The following is a 22,121-nucleotide window of genomic DNA, read 5'->3' as shown; positions in this document are numbered from 1 at the left end:
TCGGTAAAAAGTGATTACAGAGAATGGTAGAACACACTAAAATTAAGATGCTACTTTTAAATGTTACATTTTTATGTCTAAAATGCTTGTTAAATGAGTTTAAATGTATGTAATATTGTAAACTATGCTGTATTCACACAAATAAATTTAATGAATGTCTTGTATTTTGTCCATGTGTTCTTGCTTAATAATAAATGTTCATCTTTTGATTATTGCTGTTGCCTCTAGTAATTCTCTGTGTGTTTTTACAAGTTCCAGTTCATTTTAAGCCAGCTTTTTTAACAATTTTTAAACAATAGTTGACTTAAATAAAATAACCCAGCATGTTTGGTAAAAACATTTAACTCAACCAGCTGTGTCAAAATAACCCAGCATTTGTTCTGTCCAATATTTACCCAGCGCAGGGTTGCCAAATAACCCAAGTTGGGTTGTTTTTAACCCTGCATTTTTTAGAGTGTAGCACCATGCTCATCAGTTGAGCTAATGTGGTAAGAACACACGCTTCATTGACATCACTGGCTCCACAAAGACTAACAGACATAATTGACGTCTGGTTCAGACTTAATTCTCTCTGTCTGTTTCCCTCAATCTGCTGTGGATACAGTGATGATCATACACAGGTGAGAAAGACAAATCTTAATACTTATATAATTGGACGCACTGGTTCCTTAGAAAAGTATTATATTTCATTGACATTTGATCAAAGGTTTATCTATGTTTATGTGTAGGCAGATGAGGAGACAGTCTTCATAGTGATGGGCTAATTATAGCACATCTGATGCAGAAGTGCAGAGGTGGTGCACAATCTTTTGCCCTGCCAACAACATGCACATTAGCAAGTTTGGTCCTCAACGCCTCCGCAACCTCGCGAGAACAGATCTGTCCCCATGGCAATGCAGGACCCAGATCACGTCGAGGAGAGACTAATTGTATTGCACTTAATTAGCTGGAGCGGTGACAACAACAGCATTGCATTACTGGAACAAGTGAAACTTACTTTATATAAACAGAACATCACAGACCAACCTAAAATTAAGAGTATACTGTAATATCTCATCATTTCTCAAAGTGTTTTCTTTCTTTCCTTCTGTCTTTCTTTCGTTCTTTCCTTCTTTTTCTTTTTCTCTTTTTCTTTCTTTCTTTTTGATTCTTTTTCTCTTTTTTCTTTCATTATTTTTTCTTTCTTTCTTTCCTTTCTTTTTTCTTTTTCTTCCTTCCTTTCCTTTTTTCTTTCTTTCTTTTCTTCCTTCCTTTCTTTCCTTCCTTTCCTTTTTCTCTCTTTCTTTCTTTCTTTTCTTCCTTCCTTCCTTCCTTCCTTTTTCTTTCTTTCTTTCTTTTTCTTTATTTCTTTCTGCCTTCCTTCCTTCCATTCTTCCTTCCTTTCTTTTTCTTTCTTTCTTTTTTCTTCCCTTCTTCCTTCCTTTCTTTTCTTTCTTTCTTTTCCTTCCCTCCTTTTTCTTTTTCTTTCTGCCTTTCTTCCTTCCTTCCTTTCTTCCTTCCTTTCTTTCTTTCTTTTTTCTTTCTTTCTCCTTTTCTCTTTTTCTTTCTTTCTTTTTGATTCTTTTTCTCCTTCATTCTTTCTTTTTCTCTTTTTTCTTTCATTATTTTTTTCTTTCATTATTTCTTTCCTTTCTTTCTTTCTTTCTTTTTTTTCTTCCTTCCTTCGTTTCCTTTCCTTTTTTCTTTCTTTCTTTTTCGTTTCCTTCCTTTTTCTTTCTTTCTTTCTTTCTTTCTTTCTTTCTTTCTTTCTTTCTTTCTTTCTTTCTTCTTTCCTTCCCTCCTTCCTTCCATTCTTCCATTCTTCCTTTCTATCCTTCCTTCCTTCCTGTCTGTCTTTCTAATCAAATGTAAATTCATGTCTAAGTCACATTTTCTTGTTCAAGTAAGCATTACTTCGCTATCAGAAAAAACAATTATATTTAATAATTTTACTTCACCTATTTTTTTTTAATTAATAGCCAAGTATGAATCTCATCAAGTTTGTGTTTTTAAGCAATTTACATTTATTACAAAATAATAACTCAAGGCAGTAACAATTTAAACAATACTTTTAATTTGTGAACTTATGTTTAGCTATTCTTTTTAATAGTTAACTTTTAACTAGTTTTGCATTGAATTGAACATCAGTTATTAAAGCTTGGTAAATATTGGTCACCGACATGGAGATTTACTTTAAATTAGTCTTCCCATTAACGGCATTATATTGTTCATTCAAACTAATTCAAAAACTCTGAATGCACACGAACACAAGAGGTGGGATTTATCACATGAACCAATCATAGCTGATCATAACCAGTCATATCGCGATGGAGGCATTGCCTCTTCTCGTGTGATTTTCCCTAATTTATTCTCACCACCCACTAAACCCTCGCACACTTTAAGGGATCTGATATCTGTCTGTCTATCTATATATACACACAATATTACTAATAATATATAGAACATCTATAATTAATCCAAACTAAAATTCTGAACATTTTGATGAATTACTTTGGATTTTAATTGTCAAAAAAACAATAACTTGCAAGGTGTCAGGCTCTCGAAGGCTCTTATATTTCAGAAATCAGTCACAGGTGGTTCACATTTCCTTTTCAACCATACAAAATGACTTCTAGCAGTTAGAAGGAATGACAGGTTAAGAACCAAATGAGAGACTGTGTTGTCATGGCAATCCTAGAATACCAAGAAAAACCTGTGGCATAACAACAGAAGAATTTTAAGTGCAGGGAGCGCGGTTCATAAAGTTGCGCTCGAGGGCCCACCCGACCGGCCCTATCTGAAAAACAAACACACTGATGTTGGGGATTTTGTTTGGTAGAGAACAAGTTATGCACTTAAGGCTCTGAATATTGAAGCTCAACCTCAGTCCTCCACAAAATGCATGTGTTTTGTGGTATTTGCACATCGCCCAAAACAAGCATACACAAATAGAAATGCATGGCTTAGAGAAGCCTGATGTTTCCAGTGCTCAGTATCTGCATTTAAATGTGATGCCTGGGATGTGTGCTTCAAAAAACATCTTTGAAAAGCTGTTTGTCTTTCTAACTTTCTTTGCTCCAGGAACAGTTGAACATGCGCTTTTCTGTCTCTTAAACCTCTTCGAAGCATAAACAGAACACACAACTTTCTACAAACAACAGCATCTTTCTTGCTCTCATAAACACACCAGGGTCAAACGCCTCCTCCACAGATCATGACGGCCGTATCACAAACCCCACGCTCTCAGCCCCCGGCGTAACAGAGGATGATTTTCATTAACCCAGGGAAGTGCAAAGACCCGTCGGGATCAAATATGAATGTGCCTTTGAGACACATTCTCTAATCAGCTGATGCTCAAGCACATGGTTTGAACTCCTATGGGCTCCACTTTGCCCCACTGAACTCCTCTGCGTCCCTCCCATGCTTGCCAGGGGCCACTGCATCGTTTGTGTCTGCACTCTTAGATCATGCATAGCTGATCCTCTGTGTGTAGTGTGAAAATGAACAGTCGTAATCTCAGTGATTTATGAATGGCTTGAGCTGGTGAATGGGCATGCAAATGCAGACATACAAGATAACACATGCAAAATACAGTTATCTGTTATATGTATAATATATATGTTATACATACACAGGAAAAAATCACTTTCTAAATCAGTATTTTTTGTTTTATACATAGTAAACTTGTACAAAAATTTGCTTGAAAATCAAAATTTATTTATTTTTCAACCTCTAATGTTTATATACATATATTATATATATATATATATATATATTATTTTTTTTAAAATAAATGCTGCTCTTTTAAGCTTTCTATTCATAAGAATATCTTGAAAAAAATCAATTCTCACAAAAAATTAAGCTGCATAACACAACTGTTTTCAACTCTGATAATATTAATAAAAAATATTTAAGCGCTAAATCAATTTATTAGAATGGTCATATGACTTCATATAATGACTGCTGAAAATTCAGCTTTACCATCACAAGAATAAATTATATTTTAAATTATATCAAAATAGAAAGAGTTATTTTAAATTGTAATAATATTTCACAATAATACAATTTTTCCTGTATTTTTCACTAAATAAATGCAGTTTAGGTGAGCATAAGAGACTTCTTTAAGAAACATTTAAATACACACTTCTGAAAGATAAATATGGAAGCCCGTTTCCACCACTGAATAAAAAATAACCTGAAAAAGGTTATTTTGACTTTTTATCTCACTTATTTCTCAGAATTGCATGATACAAACTCACAATTCTGAATTTTTTTTTTCCAGAATTGTGAGATAAACATTTGTAATTCTGCCTTTTTTTTTTTTTTTACAAAAAAACTTAAAAACTCACAATTTCATGTTATAAAGTCAGAATTGCAAAATATAAACTCACAATTCTGAGAAGAAAAGTCAGTTTGTCTGAAGAAAGAAGAGAAAATTGCAAGTTTGTATCATGCAATACTGAGAAAAGTCAAAACTGCAAGATACAAACTCGCAATCCTGAGAAAAAAGTCTGAATTGTGAGTCATAAAGTCAAAATTGCAAAATATAAACTCACAAATCTGACTTTTTGAAATTGCGTGATATGAACTCGCAATTGCATGTATAAAGTCAGAACTGCAAGATATAAACTCGCAATTTGAGGAAAAAAGTCAGAATTGTGAGTTTATTTCTCACAGTTTGTCTCACAATTCTGACTTTCTAACTCACAAATGCAAGTTTATATCACACAATTTAAAAAAGTCAGTTTTGCGAGTTTATATCTCATAATTCTGACTTTATAACTCGCAATTGTGAATTTATATCACTCAATTCTGACTTAATTTCTCAGAATTGCAAGTTTATATCTCACAGTTCTGAGAATTGTGAGTTTGTATCCCACAAAACTGAAAAAAAAGTCAGAATTGTGAAATGTAAACTTGCAATTGCGAGTTATAAAGTCAGAATCGTGAGATATAAACTCGCAATTACCTTTTTATTTTATTTGTTTTATTCGCTGGTGCAAACAGGCTTCCAGACGTAAATGTAAACATATATAAATATACCAAATATACATTTTGTGGGATTACCTTCACAGCAACGGATACGTACGCCACTAGATTTTGTATGTTTTTGCGTCAGAAGCACAACCGTGATGTTAAAAAATGTTGCCTAGATGGGCAGCTCGCTATGTTTTGGAAAAGCGCTACTGTCTCGCTCTCTATCCTTATCGCTCAGTGTTCTGGAAAAAAAACGGAAATGTGCTCTCTGACCAACCATGCAATTTCTGCATGCCAACTTCAAAGCCAGAGCCACACATGCCACAAAGTCCCTTCTCTATTGTATCAGGAACAGCAGGATGAAAGGTGACGTCTGTTTGTCATGTCAGGCACACAAATGACTACAAGCATCTAATTCCCGCTTTCCTTCCTCTTTCCTTATCAGCTAAATCTGATATGGCCTAACCTTGACATAACACTAATCGGTGAGGGAAAACAGGAACAAAACAAGCAAAGGACCTGCTGATTGAAGTCTGCATGGCTGTAATGTCATAAACACCAGACCGCGAAGCAGGACAGGACAATATAATGTTCTCGAATGCGCGAAAAAAGAAAGAAAGGCCAAAACAGGTGTAAAATGGCCAGTACTTCAGTGAAACTAAAGTGCTTACAAAACATTGAAACTAAACTTTTAAGATATGTGTAAATGATTAATTTACTCTGCAACCAATTTTGTCATAAAGTGAGTGTTATTGCACTGGTCATGTGAATAAAATAGCCTTTTCTATACAACAGATTTTATGGTTTTCTTTTGTCTATAAAATGCTTTAAATAAAAAAAAATACAAAGTGCACTTTTAAAGGAACATATTTTGAAATAGCATCGATCTATATGGTACATCAAATTGGAAAAGTGTTTCTTCAACATGTGTTGGCCATTAAATACATCATAAATGGACCTGATTAAGATTTCAGGAAGTGAAAATCAGGCAGTTTTCCCACCAAAATAAATCTTCTCTAAATCTTCTGTATTTAACAATGCTCCTACTGTCCTAGAACTGTTTAACTGTGTGGTTTTTGCTTCGTATATTATTCACGTAAACATGCCGATTGGTTTGACTCTTAACGAGCCGCCCCTAGAGAAAAAAGTCGTCCCTTATGGAAAAGATTATAACCATGCAACACGATGCACGCCCAAGATTGCGGTTAGCATGCACTGCACACAAGTACAATGAAATGACACATTCACAACACTGTAATCAGAAATCAACTTGGACTTTAAGGTTAACCAGAGGGTTAATTAGAGATCTGGGTGAGAGACAAGATCGCCATCTTCTAAACAGAATTACAGCCCAAGAGAGATGCGCTAATTGTCCCCTTGTTGCAAAGAAATGTCAACGAGAGCCTCATAAAGGCCATTAGCAGACTTGTAAAAGCTTGAAGCTGCTTTGAGGAGAGATGGCTAATGAAGTGGGTAGCAGTGAGCTGAGAGCGAAGAGAATCAGAATGTGGTTTCACAAAATGACCAACACCATTTTTAAATATCATAGTTCCAAAAAGTTTTCTTTTTTTTACAATTTGGGTTCCCCAAGAACCTTTTAGTAAACAGTACACTGCAATGATCTAAAGAACCTTATCTGTGAAATGGGACGTTTCCATGGATGTTAAAGGTTCTTCAAGGAACCAAATACTCCAGTAAAGAATCTTAAAAGTGTATGCAAGCTATAGTATGTGTGAGAAACAAACAGGGAAATAGGTGATATTTTCAAACAACCTGACAAGACAATGAAGTCTGTATTGACAGTAAATAACATAATAAGTGCAGCTTGGGGCCATGACGTTCTTCTCAAGCTTGTAATACAGGTGCGAGGATAGACTTACACTGGTGACTTTGCGGTAGATTTGCGCAGCATTTTGGCACTCTGAATAAGGGTACTCTGATGTGGTCATCTCGAGGATGCACATGCCAAAGGCATAAACATCCACAGCTTCGTCATATTTCTCCTCGTACATCTCTGGAGCCATAAACTCTGGGGTTCCTGTGTGGAAACAAAGATCAATGCCAAAAAATTAGCATTAAGTAGCCATTTATTAGGCATTTTTATCCAAAGCAACATTTTGGACCAGATTTACTATCAGCTTGTGCCAGCGCAAACCCTCATTTGGCATTAAAAAAGTACTGTCAGGATTTAATGAAGACACACAGTAGGAAATTAGCTGTGAAAAGGCATGGACACAGTTATTTTTGCATCCCACCTTGTATAATATGTGACCCTGGACCACAAAACCAGTCTTATACATTGTATGGGTCAAAATTATTGATTTTTATTTAATGCCAAAAATCATTAGGAAATTAAGTAAAGATCATGTTCCATGAAAATATTTCCTACTTTAACATAATTTTTGATGAACAATATGCATTGTTAAGAACTTCATTTTGACAACTTTAAAGGCAATTTTCTCAATATTTAGATTTTTTTTGCACCCTCAGATTCCAGATATTCAAATCATTGTATCTTGGCTGAATATTTTCCTATCATAACAAACCATTCATCAACAGAAAGCTTATTTATTCAGCTTTCAGATGATGTATTAATCTCAATTTTAAAAAATTGACCTTTATGACTGGTTTTGTGGTTCAGGGTCACATATGCATTTGTAAGAGTCTCCCCTTAGTTCTGTAAATTTATGGGATGCGAGTATTTAATAAGATAAACTCGCAATTCCAACTTTTTTTTTCCTGCAAATCCGAGTTTGTAGCTCACAATTCTGACTTCTCTTTTCCTCAGAATTATGAGGCAAAAGTTTACATCCCCCTTTCAGAATCATTAAAAAATGTTAATTATTTTACCAAAATAAGAGGGATCATACAAAATGCATGCTATTGTTTATTTAGTACTGACCTGAGTAAGATGTTTCACATAAAAGATGTTTACATGTAGTCCACAAGAGAAAATAATAGTTGAATTTATAAAAATGACCCCATTCAAAAGTTTACATACACTTGATTCTTAATCTGTGTTGTTACCAGAATGATTCACAGCTGTGTTTGTTTGTTTGTTTAGTAATAGTTGTTCATGAGTCCCTTGTTTGTCCTGAACAGTTAAACTATCTGTACTTCAGAAAAATCCTTCAAGTCCCACACATTCTTTGGTTTTTTAGCATTTTTGTGGATTTTAACCCTTTCCAACAATGACTGTATGACTTTGAGATCCATCTTTACACACTGAGAACAATTGAGGGACTCATATGCAACTACTACAGAAGGTTCAAACACTCACTGATGCTCCAGAAGGAAACATGATGCATTAAGAGCCGCGGGTGAAAACTTTTGAAATTTGAAGTTTGAACCTTCTGTAATAGTTGCATATGACTCATACAGTCATTGTTGGATGGTTCAAATACACAAAAATGCTGGAAAACCAAAGAATTTGTGGGATCAGAAGGATTTTTCTGAAGAACAGCGGGCAGTTTAACTGTTCAGGATAAATAAGGGACTCATGAACAACTATCACTAAACAAAAAAACACTCATTCACACGTTCAGTTAACAACACAGTATTAAGAATGAAGGGAATGTAAACTTTTTAACCTGGTCATTTTTATAAATTCAACTATTATTTTCTCTTGTGGACTATATGTAAACATCTTTTATGTAAAATATCTTATTCAGGTCAGTACTACATAAAAAATAACATGCATTTTTGGTAAAATAAAATTTTTAATTATTCTGAAAGGGGGATGTAAACTTTTGACCTCAACTGTAAACTCACAATTATGAGTTATAATGTCCATTTTTTTTTAATGTCTAAAAAGGTTTTTCAGATTTGCGAGTCTATATCTCACAATTCTGACTTAATAATTCTATGTGTGAGCTTATATAAAAGTCCGATTTGCAAGTTTATATTTTGCAGTTCTGACTTTTTAATTGGCAATTGCGAGTATATCACACATGGGCTTCTATAGTATACAGTACATATTACAAGGACAACATTGTATAAAGTGCCTTGCTCAAGGGCACAATGGTGATCCCAGTGTGTTGGTTGGCCCACCAAGTGACTGAATGTTAAATGTGCTCTCATACACATGAACAGTACATTTGAGATTCAAGCTAAACTTGAGCTTGAGTTACTGATTGTGCTTTCCTGATGTCCCATGCAGGTCACCCACTCTTTACTTATTCATGTCATGAACTCTCCTAATCTGAGCGTGAGCAGATCAGATTTTAGCCAGTGCTGAGCTAATGAGCTAATGTGATACAAGCACCACAGTATATAAGCAAGGTGAGAAATCTGTGTCAATCACTTGTCGGGGCATGAGTAGAGTTGACAGAGCAAACAAACAAGGTAAGCCCGTAGTAGAGGTAGCTCAGGACACTGTTTACAGCAACAGTGTGAAGGTCAGAGAAAGTTCTGCAGGAGTGTTTGAAGATAAATTGTTGCCATAAGCTGTAAACTTAAATGTTGTGTGATTTTGAACTCACCAATGACACTCTTGGCAAATGAGGCACTCTTGAGAGTAGCTAGGCCCAAATCACCAATCTTAACAGATCCAGTGGGGCCAGTAATGAAGATGTTGTCACATTTAAGGTCTCTGTGGATTATAGGAGGGGTTCGGGTGTGCAGGAAGTGAAGGCCCTTCAGGATCTGATGACTCCAACGCTGGAGAAGCTTTAGCTTCATCTCTTTGAACCTTTTCAGGTACCTACAGGGAAACAGGTTGGCATTGTAGTTGCAGTTTTACTAAATTATAAGGCAGCATCATGTGTATTCTTTTTGAAGAAGCTAATTCTAAAATGCATTATTAGGTAACTGGATTGTTAGCTTAGCAGCAAGATGCAGAGCAATATTTTATTGGACTACATAGGCAGTTGGCAGTTAGAAAGGCTTGGAGCCGTGGACTTTCATTTCATTTTCCTATTTGTCATTTTATGGCACTCCTGCTATGCAACCTGTGACACAAATTTGTGCAACATGTCACAAAGTGTGGTGCAATTTGGGACAGAGCCACTGTTAATGAACAGTGACATTAGACTGAATGTAAAATATGTGTTTCATTACATATGCATACAGGGATAAACATTGGTGGCAGCACAGTTTGGGCTGTAATCCATCAGAGGTTGTGAGTGAGGCAAAAAATGCTACAGTATCACATTTATTGAGCAAGACACTTCCAAATTACTGCAGTTATTCTACATTATTTACTGAGCAAGACACTTCCAAATTACTGCGGTTGTTTTACAGTTGGCAACTCTAGATAAAAGTGTCTGCAAAATGACAAAACACCATTATTATTCTGACAATGGGTGAAAAAAAGCAGTTGGGCTTCAGTGTCTCATGTAAGAATACACAGAATGAACCGTTCATTTACAGGAGAGACAACCTTTCCTGTCTTTGTACTGGCATCCTTAATGGCCACAGCATCTGTAAGCACTTTTGTAGCAATTTTGCACAACTGTGTTCGGACTGAACTCACGTCTTCAGCGTCCCTGACGTCATGAGTTCCGTCACGAGGATGATACACTTGTGTCCTTTCATGGTGGACTTCCAGGAGTCGTAGAAGCGGACGATGTTTGGATGCTGCAGGCACTTCAGCATCTCCACCTCTTCACTGAAACGCTGCCGCTCCACTTTCGTCAGCCTTCTGGTCTGTGGAAGAGACACATATTTCCAGTAAATTTATGGGTTTATTCATTCGTGTTCATACATGATGGGACCTTGAGTCTGGGGAGCTCTGTACACTTTGGGACTTGTAGGACAGATCTATGACAACTGAACCACATTCAAGTTGAAAGTGACTTCAGCGGCTGGGAATTCAAAACAACACTTGTTTACCAACCTCCAACCTTCTCAACTTTAAGAACAACTGGTGTTTGCCATTTAGTTTTCTTTGACTTAACTTGTTTAGTCTGTCTAGTCCTGGAACAACCTTCCTACTAACAAATCAAGTTTTACTGAAATTTTATTTCACAGTAGGGCTGGGCGATATGGCAAAAATATTCAATTTTATTTTTTTTCAGAACATTTGTCCGATTCTCGTTTTTTTAATGATTTTCAACTAGTAAACTTAAAAATGTAGCAACAACATGATTCAAGTAACTTTTTCTTTATCAACCCTCTAATTAAAATTCTATTCCAAGTGCACCACACGTGAAGTCAACATGGTGTAAATGTACAAATCACTTGTTAAATATCTTTGCAGAAAAGATGCATGACTACAACTACATCTTGTACAAACTTGGAGAATGCTTTAAAAATGTTTTAAAAGTCAAGGTAATTTAAATTCAAAATGACTGAAGGTACAACACCAGTAGACTATTATTAACTATAAATGTTCTGTAAAAACAACGAACAGCAGCTTTCAGCCTGTCATCATGATGCAAACATGAAATATCAGACACGCAGTAGCAGTTCTCCACAGGTTTATTCGATTACGCTGCTTTTCCATTGCTTTTTCTATGGAAACATGGACACGTTGGACTGTTGCACTCTCGTCTCTTGCCGTGTCTCATGCATGAAATGTCATTCTGAAAATGCAGTGCTCAAGTTAAAATAAGTTCTCTCCCATCTTCTTGCATGTTTCTCTTTTTCCACTGCACGCATCGCATCTTTGTCAACACAAAAGCGCATTCTGTTTAAATGTTGCCAAAGTGTCTAATGTTTTTAACTACTCTAATGTTTTTAAACTAAAGTTTAATGTTTAACTTCAAAATTTAACTAGTCAGCTTAAAAATGTAACTACAATATGATTCAAGTAACTTTTTCTTTATTAAAAATTCTATTTCAAGTACACTACACATTGTCAACATGATGTAAAAAATAAATAATATGAGGAAAATGCTTTAAAAAAAAGTGTTTAACTATTGCACTCACGTCTCTAAAGAAAAGTTTATTGTCTATGTTGTCAACATGATGTAAATAAACAAATCACTGTTGCACTCTCGTCTCTTGCAGCATCTCATGCATGAAACGGCATTGTAAAAACGCGGCGTTTAAGTTAAAAGTAGTTCACGCCCATCTTTTTTTCCTATTCCACTGCCCGCGTTGCATCTTTGTCAACACAAAAGCGCATTCTGTGTGAATGTCACCTAGCAATATGAGCGCGTCACTCAAGAGCGGTTAATCACGTTAAAAAAAAAAAAAAAAAAACAAAAAACAAGTGTTGTTTCAACTTAAAAAAGTAAGTGTTTGTGCTGCCTTTACTTAACTCAAACATCCACGTTTTCATGTAGTACAACTTTACATTTCATGCTGGCTAAACTTAAAATTTAAAGGCAACACGAACACTTTTTTAAGTCGAAGTTTTTTACAGTGTTGGATCGTTCTTTTATCTTTACTGTTATCATTGGCATAGAGTCAAAGAGTCAAATTTCTAACGTTTGGTAATATTTCTATTCAAAATAGCGAATCCTCGATTTCAAAAAAATAAAATCCTGGCAAAATTATCAAATTAATTGATAAAATCTGAAAAATCGCCCAGACCTATTTTACAGTAATGGTTTTGAATGATTTAGTCAAGCGCAGTGAGAGATTTTCTCTCTTTCTTGTTTGATTAACATGAACGACAGACAGCAAGAATATTAGACTGCTGTCACTTTAAGAGCTGCCCGGATCCAATATACCGTTACACGTGTTTTCTTTGTCAGTTGTTTGCTTTCACTTAAATGAACACTCCACTTTTTTGAAAATAGGCTCATTGTCCAACTCCCCTAGAGTTAAACAGTTGAGTTTTACCGTTTTCAAATCCATTGAGCCTATCTCCGGGTCTAGCGGTAGCACTTTTAGCATAGCTTAGCATAGATCATTGAATCCAATCAGACCGTTAGCATCTCGCTTAAAAATGACCATATATAATGACGATATTTTTCCTATTTAAAACTTGACTCTTCTCTTAGTTACATTGTGTAAAATGGAACGTGACGGAAAATTAAAAGTTTTCTGGGCTGATATGACTAGGAACTAAACTCTCATTCCGGCGTAATAATCAAGGAACATTGCAGCCGGCGCAACAATATTACACAGCGCCTGAAAGTGACCGGCACTAAGTTTGTGTAGATGCAAAGGTGCAGCCGGTAAAGTTGATGGTTATGTAATATCATTGCGCCTGCTGCATCCATGGTACAGCAGCAAAGTTACTTGATTACTACGCCGAAATGAGAGTATAGTTCCAAGCCATATCGACCTAGAAAATCGCAACTTTTCATTTTTCGTCCGTCTTTGTACACAATGTAACTACAGAAGTGTCGAGTTTTAAATAGGAAAAATATTAAAACTGTTTAACTCTAGGGGAGGTGGAAAATGAGTCTATTTTCAAAAAAAGTGGAGTGTTCCTTTAAGACCTAAATTACTGTGTTTACGAGAATACTTGCAAAGACAGGTATTTTGACACATACATGTGTGTGTAGTTAGCCGTTCAAGGCCTATAAATCGGCAAAAATAACTCAGTTCAATACTCTATGAGCACCGTCTTGACGTGTCTGACAGCACTCAAAAACAGTCTCTCAGACAGTGTGTGCATTGCTGATCGTCAGTGATGGAAATAACGGTGTTATAAATAAACAGCATTACTAACAGCGTTATTTTTTTCAGTAACAAGTAATCAAACAAATTACTGTGTCCCCCATTACCATTACTGACTATGAAATGTGGCGTCACTAACATTTTATTTTTTTTTTCAGTTGAATTGATGTGTAGCGTACCTGTATTTGATGAACCGTATTCTCACACACCGGTAGTCTCAAAGAAAGATATAGAGTGAGAGAGTCTTATATACCATGAAGAATTGACGCGCTACATGTAAACAATATTCTTTGCTGTATTTTCCTGTCAAAATAACAAAGTTCCTTTGGAATTCTCCAGCTTTTAAGAACTGCCGGTGTTGTGCCCAATTCTGACCCCCGCCAGATTACTACCCCCCCTAGTATTGGTAGGTTTAGGGTTAGGTGTGGGGGAGGGGTTAGGATTAGGGGAGGGGTTAGGATTAGGGGTGGGGTTAGGATTAGGCAATCAGGTAGTGATTTCAACGATGGGCACAACACCGGTTTCTCCAGCAGTAGGCGGAACTAATGCGCAAATGGCAATCTCATTGGCCGGCGCTCACCTATTATCCTCCCAGTTTTGATTTCAACAAATCAGTTTGAGCGAACACAGACAACGTGATTAATATTCATGAACCCAGCAGCTCATTAAAGTTTTATATTATTATTGGTAGTAGAATTCGTAGTTGTTTTGTTATCTTATCCGTATTATTTTTAGTTTTTTTCCAAACACTAAATGACAAGCAATATCTTAAGCACCACCACCAGTCCTAGATTCACTCAACATGGCAAATATGCATTCATACATGGTTATTCTAATTAGTAAAGTTCTAATTACTAAAGTTTAATGATAAATTATAATAATAATAATAATAATAATAATAATAATATTATAATACTTGACTGACTGATGCTATATATACTTTCAGACATTTAAAAAACTACAGATATTTAATATTAGTCTAGTGAATAAACAAACAAAAAAAAACTTTACTAGCCAATGATGTCCATAGAAGGTTGATAATATTTATAATATTTTTTTTAATTCGATAGGTGTCTCTCACATTGTCCCACAGCAACGTTAAAATATGTTGATTAGTATACAGTGTTTTATAATAATCATTTATTTAGTGTCCATTTCATTCATTTAACATTTTTATTATTGGGGACATCTACGTTATTTGACATATTTGAGCATTTTTTTTAAAGTAACACAATAGTTACTTTCCCCTGTAATTAGTTACTTTTATAATGATGTAACTTAGTTACTAACCCAGTTACTATTTGTGAGAAGTAACTAGTAACTATAACTAATTACTTTTTTAAAGTAGCATGCCCAACACTTCTGATCGTGTTCTTAACAGCTAAAAATCACATACATTTTGGTGACCACTTAGCACAGCAATGTCACGTGAGTGTGTAACCTCGATAGTCGATAGTCCAAAATCTGCCTGTTGACAATTTTCTACTGGTTAATCGTGTCTATCAACATATTGCTTGTTTGAACAGTGTTCTCATAAACCAAAAATATCCTTCTTATTTCAGAGAGAGGTTAGGGTTAAAATTAGGCGTAGGTGTTCAAGCTTCAGAATGGCACTGCAAATAAAGCATCAACTGAGATTAAACATACCAGAATTTCCCTGACGAATCAAAACACAACTTAATAAATCATGTGAGCAGCTGTTCCATGTTTTTAAAGTATCAGAAATGCAGTAGACGGCAAAATGTGCCAAATCCATAAGCTGGCACACCGTCTACGTGAAAGAATCTGTGCAACGCAGATGGAAAAACTGACTGTGCTGTCTTCTTTCATAACTTTGATTTGCAGCTTGTGGGCTTTAAAGGCTGAACTGCATAATTTTCTGCAAAAGGAGAAGACAGTTGACAGAAGTTGTTGGTCAAAACACATATGGCATGCTAGAGTTTGTTTGCATTTCCACATCTGCCTCTCTAGACAGCTTGACCTGTCCCACACATGACATTATGTCAAAGGCACAGCCAGATGGTGCCAACAACACGGGGGCCTATTTCAATCTCCGGCCCCTGAGACAGGTGACAGGTCAACCGGACCGATGACTGCCTCATGCTCATGTTGGTCTGTACCAAGCAAAAACACACTCAAAACAGAGTACTGATTGTCCAGAATGAGTTCAAGCATGAATTATGTTTGTTGCTCTAGGTAGACAAGCCTATCATGTGCGCAAAACTTTGAAATGCTCAGTTAAAAGGCTAATTTCAGGTGCTTAGGCTAATGGATAACATCTTTCTGATAGAACTGAAACATCTTGAATGTGGGGCAAAGACAGCTGGTTATGTAACCGAGGCAGATGAGGACAATCTTGACAGGTTTGGATGAAGTTGGCGGGAGTGAAGGGTGAAGAGTGCATGAGCGTGTTGAGAGTGCATTAATAAGAGTAATGTAGTAATGTGGTACTGCAAGGAAAGCAGGAAAGAAGATCCAGCGTCCTGTATGTTAGACAGAGCTGCTGAGGAATGCTGTTGCGTCTCTGAAGACGCTATTTCAGGACGTACAGTACTGGAAAAATAGCTGTGTAAAACTTACTCTCTCCTTCCCTCGGCTGCTTTCCCTGCCCATCCACAATTTTCCCTCAGATATGCGGTTCTCAACTGGTTTTGCTTCAAAATAAGTGGTTTCCATCTGGTTTTACTTGATGATAAGTGATTCTCCACTGGTTTTGCTGTGGTTCTCAACTGATTTTGTTTAATAATAAGTGGTTCTTGTTGGCACCAAAAGCCTTGTAGGCAGTGTGCCCACATATGGTGCAGTTGCATCTCGGGTGTCCCGAGTTCGAATCCCACCTTGTTGACCTTTCCCGATCCCATCCCCCTCTCTCTCTTCCACTCACTTCTTGTCTCATCTCCACTGTCCTGTCAAAGAAAAATGAAAAAAGGCCCTCCAAAAATAAATAAATAAATAAACAAATAAATAAATAAATAAATAAAATAATAAGTGGTTCTCAACTGGTTTGGCTTCAAAATAAGTGGTTTTGATCTGGCTTTACTTCATGATAAGTGATTCTCCACTGGTTTTGCTGTGGTTCTCAACTGATTTTACTTAAAAATAAGTGGTTTTCATCTGGTTTTACTTCATGATAAGTGATTCTCCACTGGTTTTGCTTAATAATAAGTGGTTCTCAACTGATTTTGCTCTAAAATAAGTGGTTCTCAACAGTTTTAGTTTAATAATAAGTGGTTCTCAACTGATTTTGCTTCAAAATAAGTGGTTTTGATGTAGTTTTACTTTATGATAAATGATTCTCCACTGGTTTTGCTGTGGTTCTCAACTGATTTTACTTACAAATATGTGGTTCTCAACTGGTTTTGCTTCCACATAAGTTTTGATCTGGTTTTACTTCATGATAAGTGATTCTCAACGGTTTCTGTTTAATAATAATTTGTTCTCAACTGGTTTTGCTTTGAAATAAGTAGTTTCCATCTGGTTTTACTTAATGATAGGTGATTCTCCACTGGTTTTCTTTAATAATAAGTGGTAATAACTGGTTTTGCTTCACGATAAGTAATTCTTAATTTGCTTTGCTTCAGGACCAAAATTGCGAATAAAGAAGCAAAAAAATTGTGTAGATTTTAAAATTACAACATTTATATTTATTGGTAAAATCATGAACTACACAGGTCCAATAATATTTATAATTATTTACATTAAATTATTATTATTTTTTTTAATCTAAAAAAAGAAAGAAAGAAAGAAAGCTTTGTCTTATTTAACAAGTGACAATTTAATTTACTCAAATACAGTTGAGTTTTATTGGACGCACTACCTTTCATATTAACAACAACAAAATGTTCATAGGCCTATTTGTGTCACACCCCAACAGTAGAGAACCTCTGCCTTACATTTACTCTCAACGATCAAACACAATCCAGATTTATAAAAATAACTGCTTCAGGAAGTTAAAGAGCTTGTTGTTCTGATCCCCTCCAACTTTTAAAGAATTAATAAACACGTCTTTTTGAGTGTCAGCTTAGTCCAGTAGAGAATCTAGTTGGGTAATTATAATCATTACAATTTTTTTTAATCATTATAGTTATAATAATTATAAAAAATATGACAAAATTATGCCTTGTTTGACTGGATAAAGAATCCATCAGACATGTTTTTGTAATCAGTGCTCCCTGGTATGTAGCATAGACTGTGCCTGTTCCTTTTTATATTAACTATAGCCCAGTTCTGGTGGTTAGTGGACTGGTTTTTAGCTGTGGCTGCCAGGGCATTTTAGCACTAAACTAACCACTAATGCACCACATTCAGAACCACTGCATTGACCAGTGTAGTCCAATTTCCAAAATGAATGAATCTTTAAATAAAACACTACAAGACAAGCTACTATCATGAATCAGTCTGAAACGCTGACATAGAAACTGAACTCAAAATAAAACAAGTCATGTGCTTGTGAATCTGAATTAAATGTAATTGGGAAATAAATTCTTTCTAATCTACCTACTGAAATAAAATCTGCTTTTAACATCAGTTCTTTGTATGCTAGCAGGGACTTTCCATCCAAGCTAAGAGTCTGTCTCACCGGGGTCATTTTTTTCATGAAAGGAAAGAGTTGTCCTTGATAGTTAAATAATCTTATTTGCACATTCATCAACTCAAGTGTGGGAAACTCAGCACCACAAGTCAACGCACCTGTTAAACACACTCCATAAGCTGTTATGCAACATAAAGGCCATGCAAACAAGAAAAGGTGTTAAAATATATTATGAACTGGAGTTTCTTTATTTCAGCATGTCCAAAAAAACATAAACAGAGAATATGTTAAACTGGACACTGGCTTGGTAATGCAGAACCTATAATTGTAGTTTATGATGGTGGTCAGTGGCGTGCTGTGATTGGGGTTTCTGAGAGCGTTCGTGACGTCAAAGCAGACATGTAATATATTCCAGACGCACGAAACAGCACACACATGTAATGTGCATTTAGAGCACAGATCATAAACTGGGAAGAATGGAGGATGTGATGTAATATTGTTTTGTTGAGCATGTGGGCGGGTTACAAAGCCCTGCTCTTTATCAGGAACAAGCTGTGTCAGCTCTAAGATACGCTTTTCTCAATACAGTCTCAGTGCTCTTTTAACAGATACACAGAAAACATTGACTTTCTTTCCACAAATGTGGCTATGTAGAGAAACAGCATGTTCAATGAAAAGAAAAGATAAGAACTGCCACAAGGAAGACTCTAGACAAAAATACTATTGATTAGATACTTAGATTAGAAATGTATAATTGTTTTACATAACCGAGGAATCTCAGATATGTGGAAGAACATGAATATAACACAGTTTGACTCAGCGGCATTTACTCGTTGATATTCAAAATCTTCAAGGGCAAAACAGGCACAAAAACATTTATTACACTCCAAAAAAGGGTTATTTTTGGGTTATTTTTTAACCCAAATGCTGGGCTCAGTCCATAGGGTCATTTTATACCCAGGTGCTGGGTAGTTTTTCTGTAACCAAGTTGCTGGGTCATTTTAAACGCTGGCTGGGTTGAGCCTGTCTCTAACGAAACAACCCAGCTGCTGAGTTACAGTCAGACCACAGGCTTTTTGAGTCCTCTACGGGAGAGAGCGGTTCTCAGCGCCACCGATTTGGTGCACTTCTTCAGCGAAATAGTTTGTATACAGTACATTTTATTTCATTTATGAAGTGTTTACTGTGATGTAAACTGTATTATTTTACGCAATGCAACGAGATGTCAGTCAGCTGCATCAGCAGCAGACACTTCATATGATGGAAATGCCTTTTGCCTTGCTTAAAATAAATGGATTTTGTTTGTTATAGTGGTGAGTTTAATTTAATTAGTTAAAATATCTTCTCTAATGTCAGTACTGTTTGTTTATGGCAGGGGTGTCAAACTACGGTCCTGGAGGGCCACAGCCCGGCAGAGTTTAGATGCAACCCTAATTAAACACACCTGATCCAACTAATCAAGTCCTTCAGGCTTAATTGAAAACTGCATAGTATGCGTGTTGGAGCAAGGCTGGAACAAAACTTTGCAGGGCTGTGGCCCTCCAGGAACTGAGTTTCACACCCCTGGTTTATGGGCAGGTTTTGAAGTCAGTCACAGCATCTTTAAGCTACGAGTGAATCGCGAGGCTGCGGTCTGAAGTTTGCAGTTACCCCCGCGAACAGCAGACCATCAACGGCTCAGATTTCAACGACACATTGCCAAAAGAATTAGCGCTATTTCAGTAAATAGTGATTACAGAGGTTGAATACACAACTTAAAATACTACTTTTAAATGTCACATTTTTTACGTCTAAAATGCTTGTTAAATGAGTTTAATGTGTTCTGTCCAATATTTACTTAGTGCTGGGTTGCCAAATAACCCAAGTTGGGTTGTTTTTAACCCAGCATTTTTTAGAGCAGGGGTGCTCAGCCCTGGTCCTGGAGATTGACTTTCCCGCAGAGTTCAGCTCCAGCACTGACCAAACACACCTGAACCAGCTAATCAGGATCTCAAGGAGCACTTGATAATTACAGACAGGTGTGTCTGATTAGGGTTGGAACTAAACGCTGTATGAAAGTCGATCTCCAGGAACAGGGTCGGGCACCCCTGTTTTAGAGTGTAAGATCTGCCTTGACTTTCAAAGATATAATTCAAAAATAATCCTGGAATATTTGGGCCAACAACCCTACAGGAAAGAAAAATAAGCAAATGTGCAAGTGCAATGTATTCACACAATTTTAAAAGGATAGTTCACTTAAAAATGAAAATTACCCCATGATTTACTCACCCTCAAGCCATCCTAGGTGTATATGACTTACTTTTTTCAGACGAATACAATCTGAGTTATATTTAAAAATATCCTGACTCTTTCAAGCTTTAAAATGGCAGTGAATGGGTGTTGAGATTTCGTAGCCCAAAAAAGTGCATCCATCCATCATAAAATATACTCCACATGGCTCTGGAGGGTTATTAAATGCCTTCTGAAGCGAACTGATGCATCTGTATAAGAAAAATGCCATACTCGTGTTTACGAGAGAGTAGCGTTGCAGCAAATGACTTAGGACGTAGGCATAGCGTAAACTAATGAGAATATGCCAGTCTCACATAAGCCTACTCTTGGCTTATATATTATATTTTTCTCACAAAAATGTATCGATTAACTTCAGAAGACCTTTATTAACCCCTGGAGCCACGTGGAGCACTTTTTACGATGGATGGATGCACTTTATTGGACTGTTGAATCTAAACAGCCATTCACTGCCATTATAAAGTTTGCCAGGACATTTTTTAATATAACTCCGATTATATTCATCTGAAAGAAGAAAGTCATATACACCTAGGATGGCTTAAGGATGAGTAAATCATGAGGTAATTTTCATTTTTGGGTGAACTACTTCTTTAACACTTTTTTGTAGGTTAAGGAAGCAAGCTTGCAAGCTTATTGGTGAAGTTTGCACAGTGATCTCACTTTTGTAAGTTGTTCTGGATTAGAATATCTATTAAATGCATTAAACAAATGCAAATCATTTTAGTTCCACACTCTTGTTAACATGGAGCATTTCTCTTTCCAGTACATGTATACCAAGCAACAGTTACCATGTATGTGCAAGTACTCCTATTACATGGGTCATCAGACTCCACATCTGCTGTTTGGACAGTGTATTCTTAGCCTACACTGGAGAGCAATGAATATTTGGCCCTGCGTGTCACTCTTACCTAACCGGTGTTAGGGTGTTTATAGACCCTTCACTTGCCTCTGTGTATTTTAAAATGACTGACGGCCAGGATATGACGATAGCATCTATACTGATGAACTAAATAATGGTTAATGCCACGAGATGTACATTAGACAGCCAAATTAGGATAAACTGCTCTCTAGGAGATAATGATTTTCCGTCATCACTTACTCATTCTCATGTCATTCTGAACCTGTAGGACTGTCCTTTTATATTTCTCAAAATATCTTCTTTTGTGATCTGCACAAGACCTGAAGCATGATAGATGATTGTCTGAAGCACAGTAGATGCTAATGTTAGCTAACAACATCACAAGTTCATCTGAGGTTGAAATTGGCTACTGGAAACTTCTCAGGTTCCTCTCTGGTATCTGAGATGATGTGGCTGATCTCAGCGTAGGAGTGAAAGCCAAGTACTTCCTGTGGTAATCCATATATTTCCAGGCTCTGATCCACATGGTTGGACTTCAAGAGGGCTGGTAACCTGCCAGATGGATCACCTAAGATCTCACTAACAGGGTCAGAATGACATGGAGGCGAGTTGATGATGACAAAAATGATTATTTGAGGGAACTATTCCTTTACACCTTCTGTCAGGCAGGAGGAAGTTTGGTGTGCTTGAGGAAGCCTGTGGAAGGATGGATGATTTCTCCATTACGTAAGAGACGAATCAATCTAGAACTTGCAGACCTAATGCCTCGCTGGAAGCTTCCTCTCTATCTCCCTCCGCATTATGAAAGTCCAAGATTTATGGATCGCCAAAACATCATGAACAGCCTCTCGCTGTAATACAAAACAGACTGTGCAGTTAAAATTGACAAGGTGGAAATGAGGTGTGGAAATATCTGCTCATTTCCCACAATGATGGTGTGTTTGTCTGAACAGAGCCAGATCCTGAGAA

The 22,121-nt window shown here is 36.4% G+C and overlaps 1 protein-coding gene across 1 annotated transcript in view; it reads right to left on the bottom strand.

Moving 5' to 3' along the window:
• wnk4b (WNK lysine deficient protein kinase 4b) overlaps nt 1-22,121 on the bottom strand; it is a 76,902-nt gene that overhangs the window by 31,332 nt on the left and 23,449 nt on the right. The window contains exons 2-4 of the mRNA XM_051103502.1: nt 10,430-10,602; nt 9,438-9,658; nt 6,837-6,994 (exon numbers count right to left, since the gene is read on the bottom strand). Coding sequence (XP_050959459.1) covers nt 6,837-6,994; nt 9,438-9,658; nt 10,430-10,602 — 552 coding nt within the window. The remainder of the gene's footprint in view (nt 1-6,836; nt 6,995-9,437; nt 9,659-10,429; nt 10,603-22,121) is intronic.

Source organism: Labeo rohita, chromosome 3 (genome assembly GCF_022985175.1).
Source record: "Labeo rohita strain BAU-BD-2019 chromosome 3, IGBB_LRoh.1.0, whole genome shotgun sequence".
Classification (NCBI taxonomy): Eukaryota; Metazoa; Chordata; class Actinopteri; order Cypriniformes; family Cyprinidae; genus Labeo; species Labeo rohita.
The sequence above is the reverse complement of the archived record's forward strand: the minus strand, read 5'-3'. Positions and strand labels throughout refer to the sequence as shown.